Source organism: Coregonus lavaretus (assembly GCF_964263955.1).
Source record: "Coregonus lavaretus genome assembly, contig: HAP1_SCAFFOLD_235, whole genome shotgun sequence".
Lineage (NCBI taxonomy): Eukaryota > Metazoa > Chordata > Actinopteri > Salmoniformes > Salmonidae > Coregonus > Coregonus lavaretus.
In genome coordinates, this window is record NW_028161059.1 from 266,493 (window position 1) to 283,676 (window position 17,184).

General features: G+C 48.2%; 1 protein-coding gene across 1 annotated transcript in view; it reads left to right on the plus strand.

The window, feature by feature from the left end:
- Positions 1 to 17,184, plus strand: part of LOC311121138 (formin-2-like) — a gene marked incomplete at both ends in the record, with an annotated part of 282,930 nt that overhangs the window by 231,850 nt on the left and 33,896 nt on the right. Inside the window, 5 exons of the mRNA XM_084195663.1 lie at positions 6,763 to 6,854; positions 6,993 to 7,122; positions 7,607 to 7,753; positions 8,147 to 8,206; positions 10,380 to 10,500. Coding sequence (XP_084051789.1) covers positions 6,763 to 6,854; positions 6,993 to 7,122; positions 7,607 to 7,753; positions 8,147 to 8,206; positions 10,380 to 10,500 — 550 coding nt within the window. The remainder of the gene's footprint in view (positions 1 to 6,762; positions 6,855 to 6,992; positions 7,123 to 7,606; positions 7,754 to 8,146; positions 8,207 to 10,379; positions 10,501 to 17,184) is intronic.

A 17,184-nucleotide genomic window follows, 5' to 3' on the forward strand; every position in this document is an offset into this window, starting at 1 on the left:
ACCTGAATTGGGACTGCACTTCCATTCCAAAGAGCTCGTGGGATTAAGCAAAAAACGGAGGGGAGGGGGCTAAGGGGGTGGGGGTATTGAGCTCCTCCACTTAGTTAGCGTACTACTCCTCTCTGTTACCCCTCCACTCCTCCACTTAGTTAACGTACTCCTCTCTGTTACCCCTCCACTCCTCCACTTAGTTAACGTACCCCTCCTCTCTGTTACCCCTTCACTCCTCCACTTAGTTAGCGTACCCCTCCTCTCTGTTACCCCTCCACTCCTCCACTTAGTTAACGTACTCCTCTCTGTTATCCCTCCACTCCTCCACTTAGTTAACGTACCCCTCCTCTCTGTTACCCCTCCACTCCTCCACTTAGTTAACGTACTCCTCCTCTCTGTTACCCCTCCACTCCTCCACTTAGTTAACGTACTCCTCCTCTCTGTTACCCCTCCACTCCTCCACTTAGTTAGCGTACTCCTCTCTGTTACCCCTCCACTCCTCCACTTAGTTAACATACTCCTCCTCTCTGTTACCCCTCCACTCCTCCACTTAGTTAATGTACTCCTCCTCTCTGTTACCCCTCCACTCCTCCACTTAGTTAACGTACCCCTCCTCTCTGTTACCCCTTCACTCCTCCACTTAGTTAACGTACCCCTCCTCTCTGTTACCCCTCCACTCCTCCACTTAGTTAACGTACCCCTCCTCTCTGTTACCCCTCCACTCCTCCACTTAGTTAACGTACTCCTCCTCTCTGTTACCCCTCCACTCCTCCACTTAGTTAACGTACTCCTCCTCTCTGTTACCCCTCCACTCCTCCACTTAGTTAGCGTACTCCTCCTCTCTGTTACCCCTCCACTCCTCCACTTAGTTAACGTACCCCTCCTCTCTGTTACCCCTCCACTCCTCCACTTAGTTAGCGTACTCCTCTCTGTTACCCCTCCACTCCTCCACTTAGTTAACGTACCCCTCCTCTCTGTTACCCCTCCACTCCTCCACTTAGTTAACGTACCCCTCTCTGTTACCCCTCCACTCCTCCACTTAGTTAACGTACCCCTCCTCTCTGTTACCCCTCCACTCCTCCACTTAGTTAACGTACTCCTCCTCTCTGTTACCCCTCCACTCCTCCACTTAGTTAGCGTACCCCTCCTCTCTGTTACCCCTCCACTCCTCCACTTAGTTAACGTACTCCTCCTCTCTGTTACCCCTCCACTCCTCCACTTAGTTAGCGTACCCCTCCTCTCTGTTACCCCTCCACTCCTCCACTTAGTTAGCGTACCCCTCCTCTCTGTTACCCCTCCACTCCTCCACTTAGTTAACGTACTCCTCCTCTCTGTTACCCCTCCACTCCTCCACTTAGTTAACGTACTCCTCTCTGTTACCCCTCCACTCCTCCACTTAGTTAACGTACCCCTCCTCTCTGTTACCCCTCCACTCCTCCACTTAGTTAGCGTACTCCTCTCTGTTACCCCTCCACTCCTCCACTTAGTTAACGTACCCCTCCTCTCTGTTACCCCTCCACTCCTCCACTTAGTTAACGTACTCCTCTCTGTTACCCCTCCACTCCTCCACTTAGTTAGCGTACCCCTCCTCTCTGTTACCCCTCCACTCCTCCACTTAGTTAACGTACTCCTCTCTGTTACCCCTCCACTCCTCCACTTAGTTAACGTACCCCTCCTCTCTGTTACCCCTCCACTCCTCCACTTAGTTAACGTACTCCTCTCTGATACCCCTCCACTCCTCCACTTAGTTAGCGTACCCCTCCTCTCTGTTACCCCTCCACTCCTCCACTTAGTTAACGTACCCCTCCTCTCTGTTACCCCTCCACTCCTCCACTTAGTTAGCGTACCCCTCCTCTCTGTTACCCCTCCACTCCTCCACTTAGTTAACGTACCCCTCCTCTCTGTTACCCCTCCACTCCTCCACTTAGTTAACGTACCCCTCCTCTCTGTTGCCCCTCCACTCCTCCACTTAGTTAACGTACCCCTCCTCTCTGTTACCCCTCCACTCCTCCACTTAGTTAACGTACTCCTCCTCTCTGTTACCCCTCCACTCCTCCACTTAGTTAACGTACTCCTCCTCTCTGTTACCCCTCCACTCCTCCACTTAGTTAACGTACCCCTCCTCTCTGTTACCCCTCCACTCCTCCACTTAGTTAGCGTACCCCTCCTCTCTGTTACCCCTCCACTCCTCCACTTAGTTAACGTACCCCTCCTCTCTGTTGCCCCTCCACTCCTCCACTTAGTTAGCGTACTCCTCCTCTCTGTTACCCCTCCACTCCTCCACTCCGTTAACTTGGTCCTCCTCATCACTCAGTACTTCCACCGTCTCTTATGGCTGGAAGGAAAAAGGGGAAGAATGGAGGAGGAGAACATGTAACTGTTTGTCTGTCTGCTTATTGAGGAATGATGGAAAGCAGGCGTGTTTAATGGCTGTCTAGGATGGAGAGCCGTACCAGAGAGAGAAATACACAATTTAACTAATGTTGAATAGGACCATTTCTCTCTACATGATGATTCTGTCTCTGTCATGCTTCTATTTGTTTAGGGCATGTGTTCTCGGTCTGATTCTGATTTGGATCTGCCTGTGTCCAAATGACACCCTATTCCCTATAGGTTCTGTTCAAAAAGTAGTGCACTATGTAGGGAATAGGGTGCAATTTGGGATGCACCCTGAGATACTATTACTGATTTATTGTCCCCGGCCAAGAAATACCTTACATGTATATATTGTCTTTTGATAACGGTCTCTCGGTCCTCATTTATAACCTCTCATTCACAACTCCACCAGTTGGAAAAAGGGCTTGTTTTTATTAAAACCCTGTTTAATGAGAAGCAGAGAGAGAGTTTGCCCTTGTGGACAGATGGTAAAGTGAACAGAATACTTATCACTGTTTACGTCCCAAACGGTACCCTTCTCCCTACATAGGCCTCTGGTCAAAGGTAGTGCACTATATAGGGAATAGGGTGCCATAGGCCTCTGGTCAAAGGTAGTGCACTATATAGGGAATAGGGTGCCATAGGCCTCTGGTCAAAGGTAGTGCGCTATATAGGGAATAGGGTGCCATAGGCCTCTGGTCAAAGGTAGTGCACTATATAGGGAATAGGGGGCCATAGGGCTCTGGTCTAAAGTAGTGCGCTATATAGGGAATAGGGGGCCATAGGGCTCTGGTCTAAAGTAGTGCGCTATATAGGGAATAGGGGGCCATAGGCCTCTGGTCAAAGGTAGTGCGCTATATAGGGAATAGGGGGCCATAGGCCTCTGGTCAAAGGTAGTGCGCTATATAGGGAATAGGGGGCCATAGGCCTCTGGTCTAAAGTAGTGCACTATATAGGGAATAGGGGGCCATAGGCCTCTGGTCAAAGGTAGTGCGCTATATAGGGAATAGGGGGCCATTTGGGACACACACTGTGTTTGATGCCCACATTTTGAAGGGTTGTAGAAATGTGTGGGGAGCAGAGTTGTAGAAATGTGTGGGGAGCGGAGCAGAGTTGTAGAAATGTGTGGGGAGCAGAGTTGTAGAAATGTGTGGATTGGAGCAGAGTTGTAGAAATGTGTGGATTGGAGCAGAGTTGTAGAAATGTGTGGATTGGAGCAGAGTTGTAGAAATGTGTGGATTGGAGCAGAGTTGTAGAAATGTGTGGAGTGGGGAGCGGAGTAAAGGCCTTGAAGGTTTTAATTTGGGATTGATTATGTGATGTAGCTTAATGGATCTGAGTTTCCAAAGTTTACATTCTGGCCGGCTGAATGGATCGGTCCTGCCAGACTCTTCAAGGCTTGTCACTCTAACAGCCAGCTGTAGGATACGTCCCAAATGGCACCCTATTCCCTATATAGTGCACTACTTTAGACCAGAGCCCTATGACACCCTATTCCCTATACAGTGCACTACTTTAGACCAGAGCCCTATGACACCCTATTCCCTATATAGTGCACTACTTTAGTCCAGAGCCCTATGACACCCTATTCCCTATACAGTGCACTACTTTAGACCAGAGCCCTATGACACCCTATTCCCTATATAGTGCACTACTTTTGATGACTACGACTCTATGGGCTCTGGTCAAAGGTAGTTCACTATATATGGAATATGTAGCCGTTAGAGATGCAGCCAGAATGCTTAAATGGTGACGGGTGTTCCTCTCACTTCATTCATCCATGGGGGTATTTATTTATTTGTTCGTACTAATTTGCGTGGTTCCTTCCTCTTTTGATCACAGCCATTTTCCTTCCATCTTATTGTAAGCATTTGAAATGGTTAGAGGTGATGTCTGTCTGGCCATATGGCTGTGTATGGAGTCTTTTAATGTGGAAAGCTAAGCGTTGTTTACCAAAGGTGTTAACTCTGCGTACGGTTTAGAACTGCCGCCATGTTTATGTCTTGATATCCAGGAACATTTTGGAGAGACTCACTCACCAGCCTTTTGTTGTCATTATTCAGTGAACGTTACACTATAAATGTGATCTGGGCACGATGATAACCAATGTGGAGTTGATTGTTGATCGATGTTGTATAGAGGCTGTATGCTGATGCTTGTACGCAGGTTGACGTTTATTGTCATGAATCGTGCTCTGGAGGCAGAACTGAGCAATGGGGCAGCTGCAAAGTCAAAATTGGCTACAGTATATTGTAAGAACTTGTTTTAAAAAAGCAACATACAAAATATAAAGGTTTGTCTTAGGCATTAGAGTTAGCAGTGTGGTTAGGGTTAGGTTTCAAATCAGATTGTATGACTTTGTGGCTGTGCCAGCTAGTGACCACTCTGCAGAGCTGCCTCCAGGGCAAGATTCATGACAATAAATGCCAACCTGCTGCTTGCATAGGCTACATGCTAATGTATGCATGTACAGTGAGTTGGTCTTAGAATAAGTTCCCAGCGCAAATATTACTGATCATTTTAAAACCCACACTGTGCAATTTTGTATGGTTAATTTGGTTAACATGAGACTGTCAGTCAGAGGGGCCCAGCAGTCCTAGGAGCCCTGGGAAAATTGGCCCTTAGACATTGTTTCTCAACACCAAATGTTCCATAATTTAGGCGTCAACCACATCATCAGTTACGTTACAGCAGTACAGTAAGTGGGCGGCAGGTTGCCTAGCGTTTAGGAGTGTTGGGCCAGTAACCCGAAAGGTCGCTGGATCAAATCCCCAAGCCGACTTGGTGAGAAATCTGTCTATGTGCCCTTGAGCAAGGCACTTAACCCTGATTGCTCTTGTAAGTGGCTGTGGATAAGAGCGCCAGCTAAATGACTCAAATTAAAAACGTAAGTAGAGGAAATGTTTTAGACTGGGGCTGTGGATAAGAGCGCCTGCTCTAGAGGAAATGTTTTAGACTGGGGCTGTGGATAAGAGCGCCTGCTCTAGAGGAAATGTTTTAGACTGGGGCTGTGGATAAGAGCGCCTGCTCTAGAGGAAATGTTTTAGACTGGGGCTGTGGATAAGAGCGCCTGCTCTAGAGGAAATGTTTTAGACTGGGGCTGTGGATAAGAGCGCCTGCTCTAGAGGAAATGTTTTAGACTGGGGCTGTGGATAAGAGCGCCTGCTCTAGAGGAAATGTTTTAGACTGGGGCTGTGGATAAGAGCGCCTGCTCTAGAGGAAATGTTTTAGACTGGGGCTGTGGATAAGAGCGCCTGCTCTAGAGGAAATGTTTTAGACTGGGGCTTTTGTCTTTTCTTGGTTTGTTTTCCTCAAGGCACCACCAGTTTAGGAGACGATTTTCCTAGTTTGCCATGTAAACAAGGGTCTGATTCCCTGTGCCAGAATAACATACTAAAGTACTACTACTACTAATGCTGAAGTACTATTACCACTGAAGTACTACTACTACCACTACTGAAGTACTACTACTACTACTATTGCACTACTACTACTGGAGTAGTACTACTACTACACTACTACTATTACTATTGCACTACTACTACTACTGAAGTACTACTACTACTACTGAAGTACTACTGCAGTACTACTACTACACTACTGCTACTACTGAAGTACTACTGCAGTACTACTACACTACTATTGTTACTACTACTGAAGTACTACTACTACTGAAGTACTACTACTACTGAAGTACTACTACTGAAGTACTACTACTGAAGTACTACTACTACTGAAGTACTACTACCACTGAAGTACTACTGCAGTACTACTACTACACTACTGAAGTACTACTATTACTACTACGACTGAAGTACTACTACTACTACTATTGCACTACTACTGAAGTACTACTACTACTGTAGTACTACTGCAGTACTACTACACTACTACTGTACTACTACTGCAGTACTACTACACTACTACTGTACTACTACTGAAGTACTACTACTGAAGTACTACTACTGAAGTACTACTACCACTGAAGTACTACTGCAGTACTACTACTACACTACTGAAGTACTACTATTACTACTACGACTGAAGTACTACTACTACTACTACTGAAGTACTACTACTACTACACTACTACTACTACACTACTACTACTGTACTGCTGAAGTACTACTACTACTGAAGTACTACTACTACTGAACTACTACTATTGTACTAATACTGAAGTACTACTACTGAAGTACTACTGCTATGAATGCTGAACACATTTGTCATATGTGGTCTTTGAAATCAGTGCTCTGAATTCTTGGAAATTAGAATATGTGATGAGCACATATTTGAATCTTTAAATTGAGTGGTGTCTAATCAGTTGAATGTAAATTGTGATGTATGTGGTCTTTCATGTGTTCTAATGATTCTGTCCTGATGTTGTCTTTTCAGAGAGCACAACAGGATGAGATGGAGAAGATCGATAAGCACATCAAGTCATCTAAGGACAAGGACAACGCCAAACCACTGGACAAGCCTGAGCAGTAGGTGTTCTAGAGAATGGCAATCAACCAATCAACCAATCATGTTCAACAAGTAGAACGTGACTAAAAACGTAGATTTCACTACACGAAATGGGAGCCTCAAACCCATCCCTCGATCTCTCGTCTCCTCTATTCCAGGTTCCTGTCCCAGTTACATCAGATCCCCAACTTCTCAGGCCGGGTGTTCTGTATCCTGTTTCAGTCCACCTTCTCTGAATGGATCTCCTCTATCCTGCGCAAACTGGAGATCCTGCAGAGAGTGTGCACGGTGAGTCTTTGTGTGCACGTGGGTGTGTGTGACGTGTTTGTGTGTATGTGGGTGTGTGTGACGTGTTTGTGTGCAGGTTTTGGCCTCTGGACCGTTTTACCAGACACTATCATATTACTGAGTAAATATTGTCTCAATCCTTCCACTGTGGAAATTGTTGAAACAGGAACATCAGCATAGATTGATATTAACAGCCGTTCTGGATAAAGTGTGTTCAGAAAACAGTTTTCAATATGAAGCCAGGTGAATGTGAATGCTTGCTCATATTCATCCCCTCAGCCTCATATACACTGACTCTCTCGGTCTCCCCCCCCTCTCTCTATGTCTCTGTCTCAATCTCTCCTGTCTGCCCCACCCCCGTCTCTGTCTCAATCTCTCCTGCCTGCGTCGTCCCCCCCCCCCCGTCCCGGTCTCAATCTCTCCTGCCTGTCCCTTTGTTTCCCTGTCTATATGCATGTCCGCCTGCCCATCTCTTCCTCTCCAGACCCTGCAGAGTGGCCAGTGTGTGATGCAGGTGCTGGGTCTGGTCCTGGCCTTCGGTAACTTCATGAATGGTGGCAACCGAACCAGAGGACAGGCTGACGGCTTTAACCTGGATATCCTGCCCAAGCTGAAGGATGTCAAGAGCAGCGTGAGTGGCTGGAAGAGGCACTGCTAGGGCACTAGGACTGCACCCTATTCCCTATGTAGAGTCCATCTGGTCAACTGTAGTGCACTAAATAGGCAATAGGATGCCATTAGTTATACCTGGTTAGACATGGTTCATATTGTGCTGTAAGACTGTAGTTTACTGGTCCATTAGTTATACCTCCTAGTTACACTGTCAGACATGGTTCATACTGTGCTGTGAGACTGTAGTTTACTGTTCCTACCATATCTTATGATGATATAAATGTGGGTTAAAATATATATATACATTTTGTAAAAGCTTTGCAGAACTCTTTTGTGAGAAAGTGTGGTGAGCCTAACATGAATTCCGTGGCTGAACCGAAGCTAATTTCTTCTGTCTCCCTCCTTTTTGCAGGATAACACACGGAGTCTGCTGTCCTACATAGTAGCTTACTATCTGAGACACTTTGACCAGGTGGGTTGGATCCTGTTTATCTGAGTCCTGTTCCAATATTCAGACTAGGCAGGCTACTTTCTTCTGTCTTGGCACGGGGGGCAGACCAGGGCTTGACTTTTAAAGTGTATTAATTTTCCCTCAGTGGTAACTAATGCCCAGGAAAGATGTTGAGCTATATGAAGCCCATTTGTAAATAAGGTGTTTAGCTATTAGGTTCTGATTTAGTCACATGCACATTGTCCCAGATGTAGTTGCAGTGTACAGCGAAATACTTCAGCTCTGAGCTCCAACAGTGCAGGTGTGAATGAAACAATAAATACAAAAATACAGTACCAGTCAAAAGTTTGGACACACCTAATCATTCAAGGGTTTTTCTTTATTTGTACTATTTTCTACACTGTAGCATAATAGTGAAGACGTCAAAACTATTAAATAACACATTTTGGTTGAGGTCGGGGGATTGTGGAGGCCAGGTCATCTGATGCAGCACTCCATCACTCTCCTTCTTGGTAAAATAGCCCTTACACAGCCTGGAGGTGTGTTGGGTCATTGTCCTGTTGAAAAACAAAATGATAGTCCCACTAAGCCCAAACCAGATGGGATGTCGTATCGCTGCAGAATGCTGTGGTAGCCATGCTGGTTAAGTGTCACAGAGTGTCACCAGCAAAGCACCCCCACACCATAACACCTCCTCCTCCATGCTTTATGGTGGGAAATACACATGCGGAGATCATCCGTTCACCCACACCGCGTCTCACAAAGACACGGCGGTTGGAACCAAAAATCTCCAACCACCTTGTCACAACACAACTGATTGGCTCAAACGCATTGAGGAAAGAAGTTCCACAAATTAACTTTTAAGAAGGCACACCTGTTAATTGAAATGCATTTCAGGTGACTACCTCATGAAGCTGGTTGAGAGAATGCCAAGAGTGTGCAAAGCTGTCATCAAGGCAAAGGGTGGCTACTTTGAAGAATCTCAAATATAAAATATATTTTGATTTGTTTAACACGTTTTTGGTTACTACATGATTCCATATGTGTTATTTCATAGTTTTGATGTCTTCACTATTATTCTACAATGTAGAAAATAGTAAAAAATAAAGAATAACCCTTGAATGAGTAGGTGTTCTAAAACTTTTGGCCGGTAGTGTGTATATATCTAGATATAGATATATCTATATTGTATATACATGTTTACAACTGTGACAATGATAAATATAATATAAATGTATTTTGGGGTGGGAGCAGGGTAGATGTCTATTGGAGGGGGAGAAGAATGTCCAAATGTGGAGCAGCAGGGTGGTAGTTATTCAGCAGCCTGGTGGTCTGCTAACCCTGTTACGACCCTAACCCTAACCCTGTTACGACCCTAACCCTAACCCTGTTACGACCCTAACCCACTCTACAGGAGCTAACCCTGTTACGACCCTAACCCACTCTACAGGCGCTAACCCTGTTACGACCCTAACCCTAACACGACCCTAACCCACTCTACAGGAGCTAACCCTGTTACGACCCTAACCCTAACCCTGTTACGACCCTAACCCTGTTACGACCCTAACCCTAACCCTGTTACGACCCTAACCCACTCTACAGGAGCTAACCCTGTTACGACCCTAACCCACTCTACAGGAGCTAACCCTTTTACGACCCTAACCCTGTTACGACCCTAACCCTAACCCTGTTACGACCCTAACCCACTCTACAGGAGCTAACCCTGTTACGACCCTAACCCTGTTACGACCCTAACCCTGTTACGACCCTAACCCTGTTACCACCCTAACCCTGTTATGACCCTAACCCTGTTATGACCCTAACCCTGTTACGACCCTAACCCACTCTACAGGAGCTATACGACCCTAACCCTGTTACGACCCTAACCCACTCTACAGGAGCTAACTCTGTTACGACCCTAACCCTGTTACGACCCTAACCCTAACCCTGTTACGACCCTAACCCTGTTACGACCCTAACCCTAACCCTGTTACGACCCTAACCCTGTTACGACCCTAACCCTAACCCTGTTACGACCCTAACCCTAACCCACTCTACAGGAGCTAACTCTTTCTTGTCCTGTCTAACTGACTAATCTCGGTGGCCCTTGGTGCTCTCAGGCCTGTGCTTTAGGGTCATGTCAGGGTCATGTCAGGGTCAGACTGGTCTCTAAGGTGATGTGTTGTGTTTTCAGGACGCAGGCAGGGAGACATGCCTCTACCCTCTCCCTGAGCCCCAGGACCTGTTCCAGGCTTCCCAGATGAAGTTTGAGGACTTTCAGAAGGACCTGACCAGGCTAAAGAAGGACCTCCGAGGTATTTCAAATATTTTACTGAGATACAGTTCATATAAGGAAATCAGTCAATTGAAATAAATAAATTAGGCCATAATCTATGGATTTCACATGACTGGGAATAGATACACTATACACTGATCACAGATACACTACATTACCAAAAGTATGTGGACACCTGCTTGTCGAACATCTCATTCCAAAATAGCCATTAATATGGAGTTGGTCCCCCCTTTGCTGCTATAACAGCCTCCACTCTTCTGGGAAGGCTTTCCACTAGATGTTGGAACATTACTGCAGGGACTTGCTTCCATTCAGCCACAAGCATTTGTGAGGTCGGCCACTGATGTTAGGCGATTAGGCCTGGCTCGCAGTTGGCGTTCCAATTCATCCCAAAGGTGTTCGATGTCATTGTATGCTGTAGCGTTAAGGTTTCCCTTCTCTGGAACTATCGAGCCTGAAAAACCACGAAAAACAGCCCCAGACCATTCTTCCTCCTGCACCAAACTTTACAGTTGGCACTATGCATTCGGGCAGGTAGCGTTCTCCTAGCGTCCGTCGGACTGCCAGATGGTAAAGCATGATTCATCACTCCAGAGAACGCGTTTCCACTGCTCCAGAATCCAATGGCGGCGAGCTTTACACCACTCCAGCTGATGCTTGGCATTGTGCATGGTGATCTTAGGCTTGTGTGCGGCTGCTCGGCCATGGAAACCCATTTCATGAAGCTCCTGACGAACAGTTATTGTGCTGACGTTGCTTCCAGAGGCAGTTTGGAACTCGATAGTGAGTGTTGCAACCGAGGACAGAATTTTTACGCGCTTCAGCATTTGGCAGTCCCATTCTGTGAGCTTTTGTGGCCTACCACTTCGCGGCTGAGCCGTTGTTGCTCCTAGACGTTTCCACTTCACAATAACAGCAATTACAGTTGACCGGGGCAGCTCTAGCAGGGCAGAAATTTTACGAACTGACTTGTTGGAAAGGTGGCATCATATGACGGTGCCACGTTCACAGACACTGAGCTCTTCAGTAAGGCTATTATACTGCCAATGTTTGTCTATGGAGATTGCATGGCTGTGTGCTCGAATTTTATGCACCTCTCAGCAACGGGTGTGGCTGAAATAGCCGAATCCACTAATTTGAAGGGGTGTCCACATACTTTTGTATATATATATAGTACCTTTAAAAAAAGGGGCGTGGTAGGACGTGAATCAGAAAACCAGTCAGTATCTGGTGTGACCACCATTTGCCTCATGCAGCGTGACACATCTCCTTCACATAGAGTTGATCAGTCTGTTGATTGTGGCCTGTGGAATGTTATCACACTCCTCTTCAATGGCTGTATGAAGTTCCTACATATTTACGGGAACTGGAACGTGCTGTCGATCCAGAGCATCCCAAACATGCTCAATGGGTGACATGTCTGGTGAGTATGCAGGCCATGGAAGAACTGGGAAATGTTCAGCTTCCAGGAATTGTGTACAGATTCTTGCGACATGGGGCCGTGCATTAGCCTCAGGATCTCGTCACATTATCTCTGTGCATTCAAAGTCATCAATAAAATTAAATTGTGTTTGTTGTCCGTAGCTTATGCCTTCCCATACCATAACCCCACCGCCACCATGGGGCACTCTGTTCACAACGTTGACATCAGCAAACCGTTCGGCCATACACGCTGTCTGCAGATGTGATGCTGGTTGGAGGTACTGCCAAATTCCCTAAAACAACTTTGGAGGCGGCTTATGGTAGAGAAATGAACATTCAATTCTCTGGCAACAGCTCTGGTGGACATTCCTGCAGTCAGTATGCCAATTGCACGCTCCCTCAAAACTTGAGACATCTGTGGCATTGTGTTATGTGACAAAACTGCACATTTTAGTGGCCTTTTATTGTCCCCAGCACAAGGTGCACCTGTGTAATGATCATGCTGTTTAATCCGCTTCTTAATATGCCACACCTGTCAGGTGGATGGATTATCTTGGCGAAGGAGAAATGCTCACTAACAGCGACGTCAACAAATTTGTGCACAACATTTGAGAGAAATAAGCTTTTTGTGCATATGGAAAATGTCTGGGGTCTTTTATTTCAGCTCATGAAACATGGGACCAACACTTTACATACTGCGTTTATATTTAGAAAAAAGCTAAAGAGAACCAGACTGGTGAGAAAGACAGAGTGGTCAGGTGACCGTACAGAACAGGCTGACTGGGAGGTCCCAGCCTGACAGGACAGATAACACAACCTGTCAATACAGACTCTGTTCACTCCTGTGTAGAGACAGTAATACCCACTAAAACAGTTAAGGTCTACCCCAACAGTAGTTAAGGTCTACCCCAACAGGAAGCTTCATGTTAAAGGACATCACAAAGGCTCTCAAAGAAAATAGTGTCCTTCAACAACAAGGACGGGGATGTTAAGAGGATTCAGAAGGAAGAAGAAGAACTAGAGAGAGCCTTGACAGCAGCCAACCCTAGACTAGCCTGGCAAACCAACCCTAGACTAGCCTGGCAAACCAACCCTAGACTAGCCTGGCAAACCAACCCTAGACTAGCCTGGCAAACCAACCCTAGACTAGCCTGGCAAACCAACCCTAGACTAGCCTGGCAAACCAACCCTAGACTAGCCTGGCAAACCAACCCTAGACTAGCCTGGCAAACCAACCCTAGACTAGCCTGGCAAACCAACCCTAGACTAGCCTGGCAAACCATGAAGAGCATGGCCGGCATGTCAGCACCCCACAAAACCCCTCCACGTGGAGGACGAGCCCACATTTGAGAAGGAACTGAACCTGTTCTGCAAAATATTTGACACCCATAATCACACAAATGACTGCTTTGCAGTCCTACAGATTGTCCCTACCTCTGATGCAGAGGAAATCATCATTACCACAGAGCAGGTGACAAAGGTTTTTAGACCGCTGAACCCCAGGAAGGCCTTGGGGCCAGATAAAAGCCATCCCCCAAGGAGCAAAATGACTACCGACCAGTGGCTCTGACCTCAGTGCTCGTCAAATCTGGAGAGAACCTAAAACTCTCTGTGGATAGGAAACTGGTCCCTACCAGTTTGAATAGTGGTTGGGAAGCTAAAACTCTCTGTGGATAGGAAACTGGTCCCTACCAGTTTGCCTATAGAAACGGGCGTAGTATAGATGATGCAGTCCCCACCAGTTTGCCTATAGAAACGGGCGTAGTATAGATGATGCAGTCCCCACCTTCACACACCTGATCCTGAAACACCTTGACCAACCTAAACTCTACTACAGAGCTCTTTAGAGATGTTTCCTCTGCCTTTATCACCATACGACCACACTTCTACTGGCCAACATGAAAGAACTGGACATGAACCAACACCTCATTCACTGGTATCACTCATTTCTCAGTGACACCAACTCAGTTGGTCAAGGTAAACAACACTCCCTCTCCTAGGTCCTCTACCCCCCCTACCTCTCCTAGGCCCTCTACCCCCCCTACCTCTCCTAGGCCCTCTACCCCCCTACCTCTCCTAGGCCCTCTACCCCCCTACCTCTCCTAGGTCCTCTACCCCTCTACCTCTCCTAGGCCCTCTACCCCCCTACCCCCCTACCTCTCCTAGGTCCTCTACCCCCCTACCTCTCCTAGGTCCTCTACCCCCCTACCTCTCCTAGGTCCTCTACCCCCCTACCTCTCCTAGGTCCTCTACCCCCCTACCTCTCCTAGGTCCTCTACCCCCCTACCTCTCCTAGGTCCTCTACCCCCCCTACCTCTCCTAGGTCCTCTACCCCCCTACCTCTCCTAGGTCCTCTACCCCCCTACCTCTCCTAGGTCCTCTACCCCCCCTACCTCTCCTAGGTCCTCTACCCCCCCTACCTCTCCTAGGTCCTCTACCCCCCTACCTCTCCTAGGCCCTCTACCCCCCCCTACCTCTCCTAGGTCCTCTACCCCCCTACCTCTCCTAGGTCCTCTACCCCCCCCTACCTCTCCTAGGCCCTCTACCCCCTACCTCTCCTAGGTCCTCTACCCCCCTACCTCTCCTAGGTCCTCTACCCCCCTACCTCTCCTAGGTCCTCTACCCCCCTACCTCTCCTAGGTCCTCTACCCCCCTACCTCTCCTAGGTCCTCTATCCCCTACCTCTCCTAGGTCCTCTACCCCCCTACCTCTCCTAGGCCCTCTACCCCCCCCTACCTCTCCTAGGTCCTCTACCCCCCTACCTCTCCTAGGTCCCCTACCCCCCTACCTCTCCTAGGTCCTCTACCCCCCACCTCTCCTAGGTCCTCTACCCCTCTACCCCCCCTACCTCTCCTAGGCCCTCTACCCCCCTACCTCTCCTAGGCCCTCTACCCCCCTACCTCTCCTAGGTCCCCTACCCCCCTACCTCTCCTAGGTCCTCTACCCCCCACCTCTCCTAGGTCCTCTACCCCTCTACCCCCCCTACCTCTCCTAGGCCCTCTACCCCCCTACCTCTCCTAGGTCCTCTACCCCCCCCTACCTCTCCTAGGCCCTCTACCCCCCTACCTCTCCTAGGTCCTCTACCCCCCACCTCTCCTAGGTCCTCTACCCCTCTACCCCCCCTACCTCTCCTAGGCCCTCTACCCCCCTACCTCTCCTAGGTCCTCTACCCCCCCCTACCTCTCCTAGGTCCTCTACCCCCCTACCTCTCCTAGGTCCTCTACCCCCCCTACCTCTCCTAGGTCCTCTACCCCCCCTACCTCTCCTAGGTCCTCTACCCCCCCCTACCTCTCCTAGGCCCTCTACCCCCCTACCTCTCCTAGGTCCCCTACCCCCCTACCTCTCCTAGGTCCCCTACCCCCCTACCTCTCCTAGGTCCTCTACCCCCCACCTCTCCTAGGTCCTCTACCCCTCTACCCCCCTACCTCTCCTAGGTCCTCTACCCCTCTACCCCCCTACCTCTCCTAGGTCCTCTACCCCCCTACCTCTCCTAGGTCCTCTACCCCCCTACCTCTCCTAGGTCCTCTACACCCCTACCTCTCCTAGGTCCTCTACACCCCTACCTCTCCTAGGTCCTCTACACCCCTCCCTCTCCTAGGTCCTCTACACCCCTCCCTCTCCTAGGTCCTCTACACCCCTCCCTCTCCTAGGTCCCCTACCCCCCTACCTCTCCTAGGTCCTCTACCCCCCTACCTCTCCTAGGTCCTCTACCCCCTACCTCTCCTAGGTCCTCTACCCCCTACCTCTCCTAGGTCCTCTACCCCCCTACCTCTCCTAGGTCCTCTACCCCCCTACCTCTCCTAGGTCCTCTACCCCCCTACCTCTCCTAGGTCCTCTACACCCCTACCTCTCCTAGGTCCTCTATACCCCTCCCTCTCCTAGGTCCTCTACCCCCCTACGTCCTCTACCCCCCTACCCCCCTACCAGGTCCTCTACCCCCCTACCTCTCCTAGGTCCTCTACCACCCTACCTCTCCTAGGTCCTCTACTCCCCTACCTCTCCTAGGTCCTCTACCTCTCCTAGGTCCTCTACCCCCCTACCTCTCCTAGGTCCTCTACCCCCCTACCTCTCCTACAGTGGGGAAAAAAAGTATTTAGTCAGCCACCAATTGTGCATGTTCTCCCACTTAAAAAGATGAGAGAGGCCTGTAATTTTCATCATAGGTACACGTCAACTATGACAGACAAATTGAGGGAAAAAAATCCAGAAAATCACATTGTAGGATTTTTTATGAATTTATTTGCAAATTATGGTGGAAAATAAGTATTTGGTCACCTACAAACAAGCAAGATTTCTGGCTCTCACAGACCTGTAACTTCTTCTTTAAGAGGCTCCTCTGTCCTCCACTCGTTACCTGTATTAATGGCACCTGTTTGAACTTGTTATCAGTATAAAAGACACCTGTCCACAACCTCAAACAGTCACACTCCAAACTCCACTATGGCCAAGACCAAAGAGCTGTCAAAGGACACCAGAAACAAAATTGTAGACCTGCACCAGGCTGGAAAGACTGAATCTGCAATAGGTAAGCAGCTTGGTTTGAAGAAATCAACTGTGGGAGCAATTATTAGGAAATGGAAGACATACAAGACCACTGATAATCTCCCTCGATCTGGGGCTCCACGCAAGATCTCACCCTGTGGGGTCAAAATGATCACAAGAACAGTGAGCAAAAATCCCAGAACCACACGGGGGGACCTAGTGAATGACCTGCAGAGAGCTGGGACCAAAGTAACAAAGCCTACCATCAGTAACACACTACGCCGCCAGGGACTCAAATCCTGCCGTGCCAGACGTGTCCCCCTGCTTAAGCCAGTACATGTCCAGGCCCGTCTGAAGTTTGCTAGAGTGCATTTGGATGATCCAGAAGAGGATTGGGAGAATGTCATATGGTCAGATGAAACCAAAATATAACTTTTTGGTAAAAACTCAACTTGTCGTGTTTGGAGGACAAAGAATGCTGAGTTGCATCCAAAGAACACCATACCTACTGTGAAGCATGGGGGTGGAAACATCATGCTTTGGGGCTGTTTTTCTGCAAAGGGACCAGGACGACTGATCCGTGTAAAGGAAAGAATGAATGGGGCCATGTATCGTGAGATTTTGAGTGAAAACCTCCTTCCATCAGCAAGGGCATTGAAGATGAAACGTGGCTGGGTCTTTCAGCATGACAATGATCCCAAACACACCGCCCGGGCAACGAAGGAGTGGCTTCGTAAGAAGCATTTCAAGGTCCTGGAGTGGCCTAGCCAGTCTCCAGATCTCAACCCCATAGAAAATC